This window comes from Seriola aureovittata, chromosome 2 (genome assembly GCF_021018895.1).
Source record: "Seriola aureovittata isolate HTS-2021-v1 ecotype China chromosome 2, ASM2101889v1, whole genome shotgun sequence".
NCBI classification, from domain to species: Eukaryota; Metazoa; Chordata; class Actinopteri; order Carangiformes; family Carangidae; genus Seriola; species Seriola aureovittata.
Window position 1 is genome coordinate 3,511,681 of NC_079365.1, and position 20,371 is coordinate 3,532,051.

At 40.7% G+C, this 20,371-nt stretch overlaps 1 protein-coding gene across 2 annotated transcripts in view; it reads left to right on the forward strand.

The window, feature by feature from the left end:
* Positions 1 to 20,371, forward strand: part of iqsec1b (IQ motif and Sec7 domain ArfGEF 1b) — a 205,019-nt gene that overhangs the window by 55,070 nt on the left and 129,578 nt on the right. For both annotated transcript variants that reach the window (XM_056392069.1, XM_056392107.1), the window contains exon 3: positions 13,596 to 13,703. In XM_056392069.1, the coding sequence (XP_056248044.1) occupies positions 13,596 to 13,703 (108 nt within the window). The remainder of the gene's footprint in view (positions 1 to 13,595; positions 13,704 to 20,371) is intronic.

Consider the following 20,371-nt stretch of genomic DNA (forward strand, 5'->3'; position numbering starts at 1 on the left):
GGTTTCACGCTGCACAAATTTCACTCTTATTTGCTCTTATCAAATTGTCACAGCAGCCAGAACTGGACATTCCTCCGAGGAGGTGGTGGAGACCAAACCAGAGCTAATAGGAGAGTAAATATTGGACTTGAAATGTATCAGTTCACCACACACACACACACACACACACACACACACACACACACACACACAACTCCAAATGAATGCTAACATTACTATGTCAGCTAAATGCGTAAACTGGCAATTATTTGCTAATAACTTAGCTGTACCAAATTTATACAGTGACACTATGTCAAATTTTGTGTTTTAAACTGTTCCTTTTGGTCAAAAAACCAATCAAAAGACTCTAAATAATAATATTTTGGGCCATGTGTCAGTATCACCATATTCCAACCATTTTCTGGCCAAAGCAGTTGTCCTCTCCTAGAACTTTAATCTTAGGTGAAAAAAACTTGAATTTAAAGTGTCACATTCATCAAACCCCTACACTGAATCTCAGAATAATAATGTGATATTAAATGAAACCAATAGATTTAAAGACAAATCAGGTTTTAAGAGTTATAACAGATTTCATGTAAGGGAACAATGATTGGCTGATATGATAATTGATAAAAATGTTAAGATCAAAATTGGTCAAATATAAGCCATTATGTTATAGTCTAACCTTAGACAAAGGTACACATCCTGTTTGTGTGTGTGTAGGCCTTAAGTACAGTATCAGTGGTGTATGTGAGTGTCTCCTCCCTTGCTTCCACAGTGTTATGTTCTGTAGCCAGAGTCCCACAGGACTCTCAGGTGTTCCAGGTGTGTCATTTAGCAGGTCATTTAGCAGGCGAGCAGTGCTGTCAGTAGCTTTACTCTTAACCTGCCCTTCCCCTTCCCGAAGCATGTTAGCTGCTGTAACACATGAGCCCACACTGGCTGATGGGTTGCGTCATTCCAGCTGTGATGATGCTCCACGAGGAGAAATGCAGTGTTTTGTGTGATGACATGGCAGTCTGTGAGAGGGAGCACGCCAAGGTTAACTGGGCTGTAGTAGCCAGGGGCGATGTGCCTTCATGTTGCATGCACCAACACACCTGCATAAGATCTCCAGGGCTAACAGAAAATAAGGTGCATTTAGCTCTGCTCTGTTCCAGTGCTAATAAGGGTGACGCAGTCAAGTACAGTACATGATAGAAACTTCTTATACACAAAAGGATTTCACTATAAAGGCTAAGATCTTATTAGATTCCTGAGGTACATATATTTGCATACTAACGAGGAGAAATTGATTTTTGTGAAGCTACCATAACTCCTGAATGCTTTCAGACACAGTTCATTATAACATCCATGTGATATGTGAAGAACAGTATGTAAACAGACATGCTTTTTGTTTACTTCAATAATTAGCGTAATGAATGATTGACATTGTCGATGTTGCTGTCTATGTTAATCATGACGATTAGGGAAGAATTTTTCGGAAGCTTTGGTCAACTCTATTTTAAGAAAATAAACATAAAGGAAATTGACATTGATAATTAACATATCTGGAAAGTGTTTGTTTTACTTTTCTGCTTTTCTACATGATGCACCAAAGCCACGAGGCTTGAGCCACACATGAGACTCTCTGACGCTGTGTGGCTGCTCTAACCTGTTAACATGGCCACGGAATGCAGTAATGCAGGCAGCGTGGCCTTAGTAACATGCATTAATGGGATATGAATGCATACAGGTAGGAAGTCCATTGTGGTAAGTCCTCTGGCAGCCGAGGCCTATAGCAGCACAACTAGGGGATAGTGCAACAGTAAGCTCACTGAGAGAAGCCAATTGAGTCTATTAATGAGATGAATACATTGCTAAGGCTATCATTATTGAAGTCCACATGAATATTAAAATCACCTACTATAATTATTTTATCTGTACTAAGGATTAAATCTTTGGGCTAGGAGCTTGGTACACTAAAACAAATAGAATTAGGGGAAATGTTTTCCAGGTTGGGTGTGAAAGGCTAAAACAAGGCTTTTGAATGAGTTATGATTGAGTTTGTTTAAGGTTGATCAATAGACTTTAGTTGAAAATGGCTGCGACTCCGCCTCCTCGAGGAATATGAGTATTAATATGACTGGGGGGGTGGATTTATTTCGGCTGACATATTCATCATGACACAGAGTAAGACAAAATATAGTGTTTTGTTGGGTCTATTGCAGGGGTGGTGTTAATTTTTATTAGGATTTATGTGTAACTCCCCTTCTGTTTATTTTAAAGGAGCTATTTGTAAGTTGTGCTATTGCTAGAAGAAACGTTGCGAGTTCAGCATTAGACTTCATTCCTTGTCGAGAGCTGTCTCCAGTGGTGGACAGCAATGTCAATGTTAACTTTTGCTTCTATTTCTGTCACTACTTTTCTTTTACTAAAGTTAGCATGCTAAAAAGCTAACTTCGGTTTAGCCTGCCCATCTCTTCACTTTCCAATAGTGAATCACTGTAGGGTCCAGTCTGCCATGAAGACTTAGCGCTGCTCAGAGGGCATATTATAACCTCGTTTATTATAAGCTTAATGATGGCTGAAACTCTTGGCAAGTGACCATCACCACCACCCACACCTGGAAAGAAACCACCTTCAGTGGCAGAGAAAACATACAAATAGCCCCTTTAATTAATTGAAGTTGTTGGGGGCAGACAGTCTCTATAGGGTTTTAGGTGGGCAACTGTTCTAATGGAAGAGCAGAGAAGCGTGTAGGACTGCAACTCTGCCTCCTGGTCTCAGCTCTCATGGTTTTGATCTACTAATAAACTTGGCAACATTTCTAGACATGAGAGCTGCTCCATCCAACGTTGGCTGTGTGCTGTCTCTTCTAATCAGACCAGGTCTTCCCCAGAAAGTCTATCAATTCTCTATAAAGTCCACATCATTTACTGGATACCACTTTGACAATGTGGCATACATGTCATCACTGGTCCAACATTGTGTTTATATATGCACACACTGACTCAACATTAATTTTAGTGGCATCCATTTGGTGTAACTGGGCGTCGTTACTACCAACATGAATAACAATTTTACCACTTATTCTCAGCCAGCAGTCTCACAGGAGAGTGAGAAGGGAGAGGAGTCATCGCTAACTGCTAAGCTAAAGTAACTATCAGATCTGAATAGTGTGTAAACAGCTGTGGAATTGGAAATAATTAGTGAGCTATGAGTGCTTGAACACAAGTTACAGTCCCCTTGTTTTGGGCTTTTGATTGGCTACTAAGCTAATCACTCATGAATCCCATTTATTGGATTGTGGGAGGGCACTGTCTTCTGCACTATTTTATACCTATTCACTTCTATTACAAGGTTGTGGGATCAGAAGGAAACTAATGTTGAATTAGTGTTTACTGCAGCTGGGATGGTGACCCATTAGGTAAGAAATTACAAAGTGGACTCTTTTTGCTGTTAATTTCATACTGCATAACTTTATTTGAAATAATATAAAACTGCAAAAAAAAAACTAATGAAGTTGCTTTTTTCAAATTTTGAATAAAACTGTATTAATCTTGCTGACTCCAGTGAACACAATTCATGCAGCAGTTAGGTTTCCTTCAGAAGCAAATTAGAGGTATATAGACATATCTTATAAGAGAGAGTAGCTGTATTTGGCACCTTACCAAAGACTGAGACCTCTTGGAGGTCTTAATTTGCAGCCTCTGAAGAGAATATTGAAACTAGTAATTATGTTCTTGCAACAGTCCATGAAACACAAAGGTGAAGCTCTGCAAACATGCTTGTCAGAAAAAGAAGAAGAATTAGCAATTGAAGCTTTGCCACATACTTTATTATTCAGTGTTCCCCTCCAGTATGTTAGCCTATCCTTCAGGAATTGCACAGCCAGACGGGCCCACGTTCCTGATTATATTGTGTGTTACAACGCCTGTGTTTGTTTTTCCGTTCCTTGATCTGCTCCTGGGGGATAAGGAGATACAGGCCATGAATGTGCTGTGAAGTGGTTCATTGAACCTATCAGCACAATGCCTGTGGTGGTATTGGCAATGCACAGCGCAGCGAAGTGGCCCATTTGAACACAAAGCCTCCCTGTTACGCGGATCCCGGCACTCGGCACTCTAAGATGTGATAAACTGCAATAATTAATCGTGTTGTAGACTACTTGTTTTTTCTTTTGGTTTTTTTTGGTGGGCCTCATTACGTGGTGTGAGCTGGGCAGTGGGCACCATCAATAATTAAATTTTTGTCTTTAAAACTGAAAATATCTCTCCCTCTAGACTCCATTGATGCTGATGAGAGAAATGAGATGAAGAGAGTGATAGAGGGAGGGGCGCTACAGCAAAGGCGATTTCCAGAGTCCTCATACTGAAGCAGCAAAGGTTAATTGGATTCTGTCGAACTGATATTGGTCAGGTGATGTTTAAATCTCTCAGATCATCACTTATATTACATCGTTTAATTTTCTCTTTTGGAGAAAATCTTGCCGTATTCAGTGCACGACAAGTTTATGAATCTATCAGGCCACGACAATGACCTCTTAGTGTGTTTGTGCAAGAGCAAGGGCTTGTTATTCCTGGAATAATAGAAGAAAATAACATAATTCACATACTAATATGGAACAGAATAGTCCAGGATACCCAGCATTAGAAAATTACGTCCCTCTCTTTTTTGAGTAATACCATGAGCAAGCATGCTTACAGACTCTGGGGCATAATGCAGCCTATCTAGTGGAAAGAGAAAGATTAGGATTTCCGCGTTATACCCTATCAAGCAAAACCGCTTAAACCTGCTTTTTGAGAAGTACGGTACACGGCAGACTCTGTGTTACATAACAGACGGAAGTACACAGTACTCATCCATCAGGAGGAAGTAAAAGGTGGGGGTTTTTTGTCCCTGGGATTTGTGTCAACACAAACTATTCGCTAGCATAGCGCTGTGTATTGTACCAAGGCGCTGATACTCCCTGTGTTTGTGTTTATCTCTTCCTCATCTGGAAGCTGCTTTTGCTTTGCACCGAGCCCTGATGGATGGAGCTGGAGTTGCGATGGTGCAGCAGTGCATGACTGTGTTTCCACAACTGACCTTGTACTGTGCTGATTAAGAGAGGGAGTGTACAGTATTGACTCCTCACCAACACCATCACCCCTGAAACCTGACTCCCCCCCTCCCTCAGGAAACCAAATGCAGATGATTGTTTTTGTGCACAGTCAGTGTGGCTGCACTGACACATGACCCTGAAAGTGACACAACCTGTGTTCACGCTTCCTGATCCAGCACTGAAAGACAAGATATGTCACTTTCAACATGCATGCTACATGTAGAGACACAACAGTGCATTTGTCCACTGTCTCCAGCAGACATTCCAGAGACGTCACTTTGATTTACAATGCAAAGTATTGATCCAAGACATTTTCAAGTAAATGTCCATTGTGCCTATTCCCTGTCGGTGACTGAGACTGAGAAAACAGCGATTGAGCAAGCATGAAGAAAAGAGAGCCACTTACACACTCAAACTGACAGACAATCCAAAGATGTCACTGTTTGATTGACAGGTGATCTGCAGTTGGAGCAGTGCACCTGTCAATCAAACAGTGACACCAGAGTAATGTGTGCTTAGCCCAGAACACCAGAGAGAGCTATGCAATAGATCTGAGTAGTTTTTCCATCACTGCTAAAATAAGCAACACCTAAATCAAACTGTACTCTAAAATGTAGGAATCACAGAGTGGCGTACAGTGATTGCTTGTGTAGGAGGATCTTTAACTTTAAACAGTGTTCTCTCATAAGTCTCATAAGAGCTTTACTGACTTGAAAAGATAATTTTGTAAAGGGTAAATACATGGATATGGTAACAATAAGGACACTTTCATGGTGCTAGTTAAGTTTTACACCAAAACTAGCAGGTATAGGCAGGTTTTTTAAACACCAACAAAAAAGTTGATTGACTCTTTACACAGCCAGCCTAGTTTGCCTCAGAGAGGACACATGCAACTGCAGAGAGGATTATCATTACATGCACTTACAGAGCACACACACACACAGATGCAGTGGAGGAAGAGTAAGCTGCAAGCCGCCGTGCAGACTGGTAAAACAGATCTGTCATGTCCCATCCCAGGCTGGTGCTCCTGTGAAAGTGTGGGAGCCTCGGTGTGAGACACTTCGATAGGTGATTGTGTGTTTTTAAAACTTATTTTAGGGCTGCAGCTCACTCTTTAATCCCCGAGCGCAGTGTAGCCGCAGTGTTCATTCGGGGTGTTGTGTTCACATTAATGCCGAGCCGATCCAGAGCTGATAAATCCCCACGTCTACCCAGGACCCGTAAATGCTGATTGTACCCTTTTCCATTGCCGACAAAAAAACCCAGATGTTTGGGGGTGCTGGCGGGTATTTTTACCAGAGTAAAAGGGACTTTAGTTAAAGGGACAGATCCAGGAATTTTTTATCACTTTCTATTCTGTGTAGGATAGTTTCGGCCTTGCCATTCTAGTTATTACTATTACTATACATCTCTATGTGGAACCTGCATTTGGCTACAGTCTCTTCCCTCCTGCGTTCCACATTTTAATATTTTATTTTTATAGCTGTCTTGTGTGTCGGCCACTTCTGGTCTGCTGCGTCCTAGTAGGTTGAGAGGTTTGTGGGCATCACACTAGAAATCACCCAATTGTGTTTCAAAAACAAAATGTCACTTCTCAATATCTAGAAAAAATGCAAATATTAGATTTTAAAGAAAGCCAGTTCCATTCGAGCCATCTGTCTCCAATCTAAGTCATGAACCAACTCAGTCAAGTTGAATCAAGTTTGTCAGTGTTGGTTAAGCAAGTCTCAAGTTTGTGACTCCCTTAGTTCTATTTGAATACTTTTAGTCAAACCAAGTCCAATATAACAGTTAAAATAACTGAATTAAACTTTGTATGTTGACAGCACATATTAACTGTAGCAGTGGGCAGTTCTTAAAACCACAGTGGGACTGTACTATGACTGTTTGTTTGTTTTCCAGTATAAGTACCATTATTAAGCTCAGTTAGTCCTTGAAATCACTTTGCCAGCCTACGGACAGTTAAGAAGTTTTGGGAGCCAGTGTGTTTAGAGACTACCATTATGTAAGCAGAGAACCTGCACTCCAGTGATAACAGGAAGCTTATATGGCAGGCAGTGGGAAATCTCCATCCAGGACTTCACCTCCATGGATGAGAGATTATTACTGGCAGCTCTGGGTCGCAAAGAGCACAACCCGTTTGTCCTTGGGGCAGGTTTATGCATACGTTGCTGTTAGATTTACATTTTACTATGGGTGTTCACATCACAAGCTGCATCACATTGCAATGAGATCAGAAGTTTAAGCGTCACAAAATAACTATTTCAGGTTGGTTGTTGTATTTGTTTTTATCCATCAGTCAACATGACGCATCAAATCAAGTCATTTCGAACATACGGGTCATTAACTAGCAAACAGTTTGATGTTGAACACTACTTAAAGGTGTTATATGTATGTATTTGCTATCGCTACATAGCCCAAGTTAGCATTAACAGCGCTTTACTGGCCAGTATAGCACAAAAGGTGCGAGTTCAGCATCAAACTTCATTCCAAGAGTTGTCTGCAGTGTTGGAAAGCAACGCCAGTGTTAACTCTTGCTTTCCTTCATTTTCTATCTGTTATTTTCTTTGCTGCTGAACACGGTTTCTTGTCCTCTGGGCAGCGCTACATCTTCTTCCTGGACACTATAGTCACTCACTATCTCTGCAACACAACACATACTCTGTGTCAATTTGTATACTTTCACACTCACACTTGAATCGGTGCGTTCACACTGACGAGTAAGGCAACATGCAGTGCACTGGGAGAACCTGGATAGTGCATTCAAAATGGTCAAAAAATTGAGTGTGTAAAACATTCATTTTCAAGTCAAGTGAGCAAAGCAGTCGGCAGATATTTTCACATGTTGTGATTTTCCGGTGTCATTTTCGGTGAGTGCACAACAACAGTGTTTGATTTGGGACACTACCCTGTAGGAAGTCACACACTGTGCCAGTGAACATACTGTGTACACAGTGTACTACACGTCAGTGCACCAATGGAAGTAGGTGAATTGAGACACAGCAATAGACGTCTTTGACTTAATGTCAAAACTGTTATTTCTTCACATTCTGCTGATAATTTTAGTTTTTAAACTAGCACTTCCATACACAACCTTTAAGTGACACCAATATGATATATGAATCATTCAATGTGAATGGTCTGTTCCAGCTTCTGTCACCTGGTGTGTCTCTTGATGGTCCCTGATTACTGCAGTGATGTAAAGAGGCTGTAATTTCAGCAAGTATTTTATTAAGTTTTAGCTGTTGTGGATAACACCACTGAAAGTTCATTTCAGGAGATTCATGGTGTTTCAGTTCACTGCACTTTAAAGTCTCATTTCTTTAAGCCATATACATGAATGGTTGATATATATCAACAGTAAATGTGAAGAAATTAATTAATCTTTGACTCATTCTGAGACTTGATAATGAACCAGGAATACAGAGAGGAAACTGTTGTTTGAAAACAGTTTGGTCGCTCTCTTTAACCCCTCAGAGATGGAAGAAGGCTAAACATGAGTCAGATTTAAAGTCCCTGGAAGCGCTTAAACATGCTTTTCATAACATAGTGCACCAGCAGCCCTATTCCTTTTACCTAATGTTTACTGTCTCGCAAGAGCTTTTACAGTGTTTTCCTAAATATCTTAAAACATAAAAATTAAACTATACAATGCAGAATGAGGTTGGGCAACATGTAATTAGATGAGATGTGATCATTTGGTGCAATTTAAGCCCTAAGAGAGTCCCAGTGCCTCTCCCTGCGTGTTGTGTTGGATGTCGAAGTGTGACCTAGACTTACCTTGGGGAACGTGACTTTTCCTATCTGGTGCAACTCCTGGTGGCTAATGAGCCAGAGCCACCACTCCCCCCAAGGTGTGATGTTAGTTTTGACCCTGCTTCCTTCACCTGCCTAAACTACACCTATAACTAGTTTCCCAAAACAAACCAATAAAACTCATTTGAGTGATGTTAGCTTACAACTACAGGGAATTTCCAGGAAAGAGAAAAAACTATAAGGATTTATGACTTAAGTTGGAATTAATATTCATGGGGCTGAGTTCCACAGACAGAGTAGGGTAAATATATTAACAGTGGGTCTTTTTTTTACATTTAATAGGTGTTTAATTGATAACTGATACCTGTGTTGTTGGATGTGAAGGTCTATTTTGAAAATAAGCTAGAAAAACCTATGTTGTAATGCATGGTCCATGATACGCAAACGAATAATTCAATAAAATGAATGAAACATATTTTAAATTGAAACATTGAGATTTAATATAATAATTGAATTTATTAATCTACAAGCACCACTTTTTCTTTCAAAGTTTTTCTGTCTTTCATATTGCAGCTTTACAGATTAAGTTGCTTTGCACCACACTCACATTATGGTCTTGTCTTATCACTCATCAGTGGGAAGTAGTCAAATAAAAATACAATTTATTCATTTAAAATGGTGCAGATTACATCAGCATACTGATTAGCAGTTCTCTCATGTAACATTTAAACCTTTTTTTAAATTTTTTATCTAAAAATGTTTGGTGTAATAGTTTAAAAACTACATTATCCCGCGTTTAGTCAGCACTCTCCTCATAAATCACAAAACGTTGAATTAGCTTGGGCCTCATCTTGGGGTCGGCCAAAGTGCCGGTGCCTGTTGGCGAGAGCGTCTGATCAGACTAAACCCTCAGTATTTCCCTCGAAAATCATCCTCCCTTCAAGGCGAAACCATCATCGTTATTCCTCACATCTAGTCCTGTCCTGGTCTTATCTCAGCCTAATCACAGCAATCCCTTTAATGCTTGTTTTTATTCATATCAGCTGTTACCAGCCCTCTAGAAGTTGATGCTCCCTTTGCCGTCCACCGTGATGGTTTATGAGTAACTCCCAGGTGACAAGCAGTGAAGTCCCAGACTGATATGAGCATCTGTGTGTCAGTTTTGCACTAGTGCTGTTGCTTGCAGAGCTCTCCTGATAATAGTGGAAAATGTTCTGTCTCAGCGTGCGATTGTTTTGATGCTCATGTGCCTATCAGACTCAGGAGGTGTTGTTGCTGCAGTTAAAAGAGAAGACGTTTGAAAAAAAAAAAAATCAATTCACAGAGAATGACTTTGCAAGGACTTTTTTTTTTTCCCAGGAAAGAACACAGAACATTTCATTGTGAAACTAGGAAACTCAGGAAAAACACTTTGAAAGGTAACTCTCCCTGGCAGTGTGTTTTTTCTGAAGTTGGAGGTCGTGACGAGCTGTGGAGGTGTGGGACTGGCCTCGGTACTGTCAGCAGACCATGCCGGTCAGAAGCAGAGAGCAGGACAAAGTTGTCCAGAGGCAGCACATTATCTAATGTACCAGTCGTCATCAGTCCTCACTGGGGGATGGCTCAGTGACAAGTGGCTGCTTCTTCCATTACTCAGCCAACTGCAGCAAATAAGTAGCAAGAGATATATAGTTGGTTTATTTATGGCCAGTGCTCCATTCACACTGATGGCCATGTCCTGCCCTGTGCACTGGGTGACTTCTGTCCAGTAAACGTTTGCCTGGACTTTGCTCCCTGCTTATAGAATAATATAAAATAAATTGTGCAGCGTCTGAAACGAAGTTGACCAAAAGCTGAGAATGTCTGTCTGAAAAACGTCAGAAAAAAGTTTCCAAACTTTTGGATCATAACCCCTCATCATAGTTTGCATTTATGTAAGATGTGAGCAGATAAATAAGTGATTTGTCAGTATTTGACAAGAAAGAGGCAAAGATTAGAGAAAAAATGTATGGATGGATCAGGATGTTTTTTATTCTTATGATTTTCTACTTCATATCATGACCAACTAGATTCATGTCATGACTCCTTGAAGTGGTCCTGACCCTAAGGTTGAGAATCACATGACCAAACATGACCAATTAGAAACTATGCAGATTAGAAAACATTTTGTCATTTTCAGAAGGTTTGGGAAAGCACTGCCGGATTAGAAAACACTTGTGTGTTGTCTTGGAAGGCAGTGACAGATGTTTGGATATGGACTTGAAGAAGCTGAAATCGCCTCAGTGCTGTAACATAAGCCAAGTATTCTGTTAATGTTGTAGAAAAGAAATTCTTCTAGGCTGAGATCATTCTCTGAGGTCCGCGCAACTTGACTGACAAAGGAACTGTGGTCAAAACACTAAACAGTATTTCTTTAATATTAAAAACAAGATAAATCATTCATAAGTGCAGCAGTTATGATCTTGGAAGGTAAGGATGTTAGCTGGCTTAGGCCTCTGGAGTGTGAGGTCACATTTGAACCAGACGTGTTGTACCTGGCAACCTCACTGTGTCAAGACTCAGCAAAGCTGTGCATAATCACTGCACCTGGTTGTAGGTCAATAAATATATTCAGCATGTAACTCCCTCTAAAATCACATTGTCGATTTTACACGGTTATGAGTCCGGCTCTACTTTAAGCTAAAGTATGTAACTTTCATCTGATATTTTAACTTGAATATCAAAAACATATCTTAATGTGGAGGGGTGCTGTGACCCGGACTCAGCAGAGCCTGGCAGTAGTGCTGAGATATTCCCTTCTGACCAATCAGAGAAGGTCAGGGGTAGGAGCAAGCACCCACTTCCTGCATTAGCTGAGACAGCAAACGCAACAAAGATGTAGGTGGAGGGCTGGGCGGAGCAGGGAGATGGATGGGTGGGTTGCAAGAGCAGAGGGATTTGCTGTCAAGTCTCATGCTAGTGCTAGCTTGATTTCCAGAACTTGCATATTGTAGCTTTGATCACAAACATGAGATTTCTCTCAATATTGGAAAAGAACAGTAATTTGTGACACAAGGTTTAGGCAGGTGTATCATAGAGAGGCCCACTTGGTTTTGAGGAACTGAGACCTGACCCTGAGCTTATTGCAGGAAATTCTGTAGTCTACCAGATTGATACCAGAATGAGTTTTCATTATTAAACAGAGGAGAACATTGTCTTTTCTCTCCATCGCTCAGTTGGCTGCAGAATGTTTCATTGTTGGTGCAGGAGGTGGAAGTAGGACCTTAGATTATTTATATAAAATTGTCTTTGTGGCATATGAACAAATGATTCAGGTTTGGCTTTGCATTCACTCTCAGGGTATTATTACCTCCACCAAGGAGGTTATGTTTTCATCCGTGTGTGTGTGTTTGTTTTCATCAGGATTACGCAAAAAGTGCTGAACTGATTTGCATCGAACTTGGTGGAGGGATGGGGCATGGGCCAGGGAAGAACCCATTACATTTTGAGATAGATTTTGATCATTAACTATGAAATTTATTTTTTTTTCTCTCAGAAGTCTGGTGTATGTTTGTTTGAGATTAGCCTTGGTGGTTACATTTTTGTCCTGATTAAAGGAGTGGAGCCAGGAATTTTCAAATACATTCCTAAACATGGCTAAAGATTTTTCTACATTTTCATCAATTTTTCAGGAAATTTTCTTAATGTAAAAATCAGACGTATTAACCGTGCTGAGATCTATGACTTAATAATATCGATGTGTAGCGTTGTTTGGCTCTCGCAGAGGAATGCGCTTTACTGACTGACATTCTAGTTGTTATTATATTGCTGATCTTTTCCGTCATGGCTGCTTGTTAAAGGATTGAATTAATTCATAGGGCATCATGCTGCTGTCGGTGTCCATGGGCTCTCTCCGTTTGGGTCTCTCTTTTTTGAAAATGAATTTATGCATGTCATGTTTAGGTCGGTTTTTCCACGGGTCCATGTGGACCTCTCGCGTATATGGTGAACACGTTAGAGTGTAAATAAAGATGGACATAGCCTCTGTGACGTCACCCACAGGTTTCTGAAGAGCGGCAGTTTTTGGTACTGCAGCGTTGATGCATCACTTTTCATCCTCGGAGGTTGCCGCTTGGTGTCCACAGCGCATCACTTTGTTTCCACTTTAGAGACTTCATTAACCATGTTAAAATGTCTGCACTTTGAGCAGCTGTTACCTGTTTGTTTGTGTGTTATGTGCAATACTATCTGTGTATCGTTCACAGTCACAGGTACTTTGAGATTTGAACTGTGCAAGGTCATTGAAGCTAAAGAGTTAGATAACAGAATGTAATTCTAATCTGCTTCCTCTTGTCTCGTGCTTCTTTCCTATTCATATCTGTTCTCCACAGCCTCTGTTGTTGCCTCACTTTACACTCCGACTCGAGCCTGGTACATTCTGATCATGTCTCATCTCCCGCCTGCGTCTCTCCTCTCTCTCTCCTCCTCCTCTACCTGGCACTGAGCTCTGTGTGCTGATTCAGCCCGTTGTGATAATGCATATATGAGAGTTCCCGGCCCTGATTTGAAGGCATTTAAATGCTTCGGGCAGTGGACAGAAGTAATCTCTTTTTCAGCTCAGTGGGAGTTAGCTTGCCGACGGACCCCCTCACTGGTGTACAGTGCAACACAGTTCATGCTGCAACAGAAACATGTCATTGTCCATTCATCACTTGGTGTCTGATGTTGAATGAAAATACACTGCAAAATTTTCTTGAACTTCATGAAATGTGAATTATGAATCGCTTCACTGTGCCTCTCTCTTCTTATGTTGCAGGCGACACGCCTCATTGCCTGTAGAAGTCTCAGAGATCCCTCTAACCCTAATTGCCCCTCCATGTAGAAGAAGTTACCCCTGTCGCAAATGGAAGTCTGCGTCTTTTGGGTAAATCGAAGGTTTTTTTTTTTACTAAAGTCACCTTTTCTTCATCAGACCACAATTCTCTTAAGCCCATTTCCTAACTATCTCATCACACCAGTTTCTCTCCTGGTGCTACTTGATAGTATCACACTGTTTATCAGCCTGCTAAAACACCCAATCTCTGATCTTGCCATTCCCCATGCTGCTGTTGAGTGTTTCTTTGTTTGTCAATCTTTTCCTTTTGCTCATGAAGACTTCCACCACCCGCTGTGCTCGAGCTGGTAGGTGGCCTCCTCATCCTCCAAATCCACTCAGATAGAAAATGAACAACCCAGCCCATTACAACCACAGAAGTGAAGTAGAAGCTCAGTAGGGGGACCAACTATTTTCTGGAATAGAGCAGGCAGAACAGACCCCTGTGATGTCACTTCTCTTCCTTGCAATCCTTCTAACATTCAGCAGTACTTCACAAGCACAGAAATAGTTGAAGGATATCTTAGAAAATGAGTGACAAGCTTTGCTGCACTGCTACAACTTTGTAGATTATTGCGAGCGCGTGTTTGCATAAAGCATCTTGCGGCACATACAGTACAGCACAGTAATGCCCTGCCTGGCTGTCCATGCAGTCCTTCCTCTCTCTGGATGCCTTACTTGGAGTTCATTACAGCTGCTCAGCGAGGCCCTGCGAGCTGCTCGGCAAATGAGGAGAGATGGGGAGAGATGAAAACCCTGAGAGCGTTGAGCAGTGGGACATAGGCTTCAAAAGCTTCATGGCAATTTCAAAGGGTTTTTATTCTTGACGCCTCGCTCGCTATATCTATCGAGTATCCAGCGCTGAGCTTGAGAGGGATTTTAAAGGCAGGTTTGTGGAGGAAAAAGATACAAAAAACCTCACACTACAGGCTTTTACCCGTGAAGGAAATGATTAAAATCCTGACCTGTTGTGTTTGCTCACCAGATGACGATGGAGATGACGAGAGCACAAAGAATGAGTGCTAAACACTTGTGTTTACAGTGAGGTCTTGAGCTGTCTTGTTGTATTAGGAAGTATTTGTCAAAGAACATGAAAAACAAGTGCACATCAATTACAATGGCCCAGGGACTTGTGTTCTGAATTACGTTTGGGTCAAGCTGGAACTTACAATAGCAGGAGGTAGGTGTGTAGACTGGATAATGAATGCAATTATGTTAAACCCATGAGAGGCATGGAGGAAGTGACACATTGGTGCAGGTAAAATCACACTGAAGCAATATGCTGCTGTACAGTGACGCAGCTTCAGATTATTAGGCTGTTTTATTTGGAGTTAAGTATCTTCTTCTGGACTTTTGAATGTGAGGACTCACTGCGATCCTGCGCTTTACTAAACATTATAACATTGCTCATATCACTTTTATTAAAGTTCCTCTCCAGACATGTTTTTAAACTCTGTAAAAAAAAAAAAATCCTCTGCTATGATTAGAATTTTGTTCAACATGGTTTCTACTCTTAAAAAGTGAAAAAAAAAAATCAGAAACTTGGGCTGGAACATCTCCTCTTACTTCCTCATTGACAAATCTAGATCAGACCTTGTGCCCCGCCCACCACCTGCTTGCTCCAGGTGGACAGGTGAAAGAGCAGAGAGCATCAAGATGGTTAGAGGAGGAAACATCAGACACTCAGCCACATGTTTGAGCCTCAGGCAGACCCAGACTCGGATGAGGAGTCTGAGACCAGAACCAGAGACTAGCAGACGGATCAGAACGGTTAGCGCTGTTAGCATCTTTTATTTGTTTATGTTTTTTGTTAGCTTGTAACTGGCAGTGGCTGACACAGTGTAAGTGGTTGTGCCAAAGCTAACTCTCTCTCTCTCTGTGCTGACAAGGTTTCAGGTTTATTTAGCCCCGCCCCCTTGTCCCCACAGGTTGACAGGATTGGCTCCTCAGGTTTGTGACATATGAAACTCTGGCTGTCTGAATCTGTGTTTATGAGACTGTCATTGGTTCACTGCAGTTCAAGAATGAACTTTGAACCTCAGATTTTAAGCCAACATGGATAAGAAGTCGTATCAGTTTTCAATCAATCAAGACATAAAACATGTTTGTTTTACAAAGTGATTTTCTTTTTGTTTCGGTGTTCTCTGTTGGATCTTTTTTAATAAAATGTCAGTGAGTAACTCAGCCTTTGTATTTGTTGATTCTGCCTGTGGTGTGAGGACCAGATTACTTCAAGTCTGTGCTCCAGGTAGTGATCTGTGTAAATGCCTTTCCTGTAAACCACAGTATCAGGTTCATCCCCGTATTCCCTGTCTACAATGGTTCATCCTGGTGAACTTGTGGTGCTGACATGTTTCTCCTTGTACTTTGAAACATGTGGCCTTCAAGCACAGATCCAATAAAGAGCACACCTGGTCTGGGTTAAGTTTCATTCTGCTGTGTCTGCACTGCTGATGTCACCGCTACAAATGCTCTCATCAGCCTCCAGTTTGAATCATTGACACTTGCAGTCCCCAAAATTTAGTATGTGATGTATGCAGACGTGTTGCTAAGCAGAGTTACAAAGATTGTGGATGGTGTTTGAAACTATATTCTTTGTGTACTTTCTGTGGGCTGTACGGAAACGTAGATGACATAGAGGCAATGGTATACTGTAGATGTTCGTCTGTAGTATCTGCAGAATGTCTGTTGGGCATTCTGTTACCTGTTGTTTGTGTGTGCTGGCTTTTCCAGGCTGGGGTATTCCTGAATCGAACAAAGTCGTGTCATGATGTCACATGAGGAAAATCTGTGATGTACGATAACATTTTTTTGGGAATTGCGATGAAGACGTGACTTGCGATAAATAAACAAATATTGAAGTGTGCATATACAGTTCCTATGTCTTCATCTACCGGTGTGTTGGCTAACCTCACAGTCACCACCAGATTGACAATTAATCTGAGGGTAGCTCAGACTGATATGAGGGCAGGATGGGTAGCATTCATCTGACAGGGCTGATGCTGAGGTTGCAGCTGAGAAAGTGTGAGTTCTCTCACCAGGTGTAGCTAGATAATGTTATATTTCCCTCATCAATACACTACATTTAACCCGGCTCTTCACTGATACTCGTATTATTATTTTTAAAAAGAAATTTTAGAATTTAGAACAGGATAAGAATAAACTAATATTTTTTCCAGAGCAGCAACAGTAATGTTTACAAGGGCAGATTCACTGTATATAAACTCAGTGATATACCGACTCGGGTCACGTCCACACAGAAATATGTGACCTGCGACGCACTCTATTTTTTATCTCTCACTTTATCTCTCACTCTCACGATATTCAGAGTACTCCACCAATATACCACAATGTATATATATATATGTATATATGCACTCACAATAGAGATTTGATCAAAACTGAAGCAGAACCAGAGATAGTATTTTTTTTCTTCCACACATTCTTCTTCTTTGTGAGGTGTGGTGAGCTCACTTCTTTCTAACTCTGCACCTCCAGATTTTTGTCATTTTCAAGCCTGAACTGCAATTGACACTGACTCGACTAACATCACTTGAGTTACCCTTTCATCACCATTCTTTCGGAAAGTTAGAAATATTGTCAAAATGTACACAAGAAAAATTAGACCAGATCCAAAATGCATAAAATGCACATTGATAATAATCATGTCTTAAGAGCAAATGTCATAAACTAATTCAAAAAATAATTTGTTTTTGTGCTTAGAAATAATTGAAAGTCTTATAGGTCTTTCGAATAAAATAGATATAAGTGTATGAATATATTTTATTATTATTTATTTATTTTTATTTATGAATTGTTTGTCGTACCAGGAGATCAAAAGTGCTACAAAAACAACACCCTACCCAACCGGATTAGTCCCAATTATATTAGTATAACTTGGCCACAGTCAGATACACCTGATTAACAGGGACACATGGCCAAAGAACCGGTCCTCAGAACCAGCTGGACCAGCATTTGTACCTCTGTGTCTCAGTAGTGATCTCGGCTTGGGAAAGAAAGAAATGATAATTCTGACTCTGTGTGCTCTTGACTTGCGGAATAAGCTGTGCACGATCAATGAAGTGTGACCACCTCTGTGTTGTTGCTTAAAGTAGTTGCAACGCCAACCTGTGATGCAGTTGTTGGTCTTTTACAGTTAGGACGCGGTGAAATGAAATTGTCTCATTTGCTTATTGTGTAGTTGTTCGGTTGTCTGCAAAAGTCTTTTCCAGTCTGTGTGGTTTGTCGTTGTGCATATTGACAGTACACATTGCTCTGGTGTGACTCTCTGTGTCCATTATATCCGCATCTGTAACCAGGTCTCAGATGCAGAATCTTTTGCAAGACTGTTAAATATGCGCAGTGTCGGGTGGGTAACCCTGTCAGGATATCATCCCAGAGAACTTGAGTGTTGTATGACATTCAGCCGGAAGTCAGTCATTTGAATGACTCGGAAGCGAAAGTCTTGAAAGTGTGCTGTCAGGTCCTGACTGTACCAGGATGAAGTAAGAAATAATCAGCAGTTTTTTTCACCTTGTCTTTCAGGGCTTTTCTCTGTGTCTGTTTGGAGACACAAATCATCCTGTCAGTCGGAAGTTGCTTAATTCAGTCCACGGACTGCCTGATGCAACAAAATATTAATTTGCCCCTGGCTCACGTTGGTATTTTTTTGTGCTGAGATGCATATTGAGTGGCTGGTTTACTCAACCCACGATACCCTTGACAAATGGCTGCGCTGCTTCGCCACTGAAATGGGAGGGGAATAGCAGTATATGTGTGTGTGTGTGTGTGTTTGTAATCAGCATACAGGCTGTGTCAGGGCAAAGTTAGCCTCACACCACTCAGTCAACTGTGCCTTCATTTTATCTATGCACACTTTGATGTCGACGGGCTCACTGATGTATCTGTCCCCTCCCAAATCGTAGCCCGACATCATTAAACTTGTCAGTGGCTTATGTTTCCATTCTGTACTTTCTCTATCTCTGTTGCACCAACAGTTGTTATCCATGTATGCCAAATAAAAAGAACTTGTCATTACTGGCCTGCTCTGAGATTGTAACAGTAACGGGGTGTGGCGTGGGATTCACTTGCCTCCACACCCACAGTGTCTTGATTATGAAGCCACAGTCTCCGTTCTGTCTTGTTGGAGGCAGCTTTTGTTTTGTTTGTAATTAAAATCATCAATTTTCTGCACGAGGCCGGAGCTGGGAAAAAAAAAAAAGAGTCGCAGATCGTTCCTTGCATCTGTGTGATTGTTTGGGATCGTGACGTAGCGTTCGGCACATGCAGTTGGAATGGGATTTATAAATAACCACAATGCCTGTCATTGGAGCTGAGGGAATATTTATAGATTTCTGTGAATACTCTGCCCCAGTTACATTCATTTGAACACAAGCAGACAGAAATACATTCTCTTTCACCCGAGTGGGTGGCTTTTACTGAACTCTTTAGCACCGTTAAATGCTAATTACCTAATGTGTCCTTCGTCTCCCACTCTTATTTAGTTGTTAATCTATACACTGTAAGACTTTTCACTGTACATTTACAGCAATTAACTGGTATTGTCTTTTATTACAGTGTGTTACTAGATTCACTAATTTGATGTACTTTACTGTATTCTTGTATTTACAACATAATACCGGTCACAGTTTTGTCAGTAAATTACTGTATATTTACAGTATGTTACTGGTAGTACTACTACTGCTGAAAGATCAGACAAAGTCCCATTTGAAGTCACTGAGCTTCCTGATGAGTCTGCACACATGCAAATTCATTGCCTTGTGTTTGACCATCTTCCTGCTCTTCTTCTCATGGCTGCTCACAATACAGGTTCTGAAAAACAGTGTAGAATAAAAAGGATATTATTCTTTCAGGTGATATATTCAGGCGATCCATGCATGTGACATATTAAGCAAAGAGGTCAAAGAGCTTGAAATATCTACCACAAACATTTTTTGACTTCTGTTTCACAGTTCTGACTAGAGAGTTCACAATGAAACATTTTGGAAAAATGAAATGAAAACCAGAGAAGGCATCATGTAGTCACGAAACCTGACTTGGTGACAACTGCAACATCATTTATTATAAAATTCACAGTTGCCAGCTCTTTGCAACAGTTTGGCACAAACAACTCGAGCAGTGGTTCCAAGGTCGTGGTGAAAGAAAGTCTTGTATGACTCAAACTGGAAAACAAAGTACTAGATTAGACTTACTACCTCACTACATTAGAATAGTTCAGTTATCTTTAGGTAAAAGCAACAGTGTTGTTTTTAATGTTAATGTGAACTAAGACAAAATACTGACATGCTAATTTTAGCTAGCTAGAAAACTGTATATAGGAAGCTTTTCAACAACTTTGTTATAACACTGTTCTAGATGGCAGAAACCTGAACTGGAAAAACTCAAGAAATGATTTTTTACTTCCTTGACAGGGATAGTGGTATGACATTTTCTAATATTTCGACACTTTGAGGCAGAATAAAAATGGAGACATACTTTTACTGAGTAGAAGTTTCTTCATCAGTCCAGCTCTGGACATCTGTGACAGAAGGCTGAGCAGGTTGTAGTGAGGCTGTGCCGTTGTGGCGACAGACACTGGTTGGCAAATGTGCTCCGAGGTCTAAAGCAACAAAAATAAATTTTTTTTTAAAAAAAAGCTGTGAAAACAGCCCAAACCCTTTAGCAAGATCTTGTTATGTTAGTTTATTTTTAAACTTTGG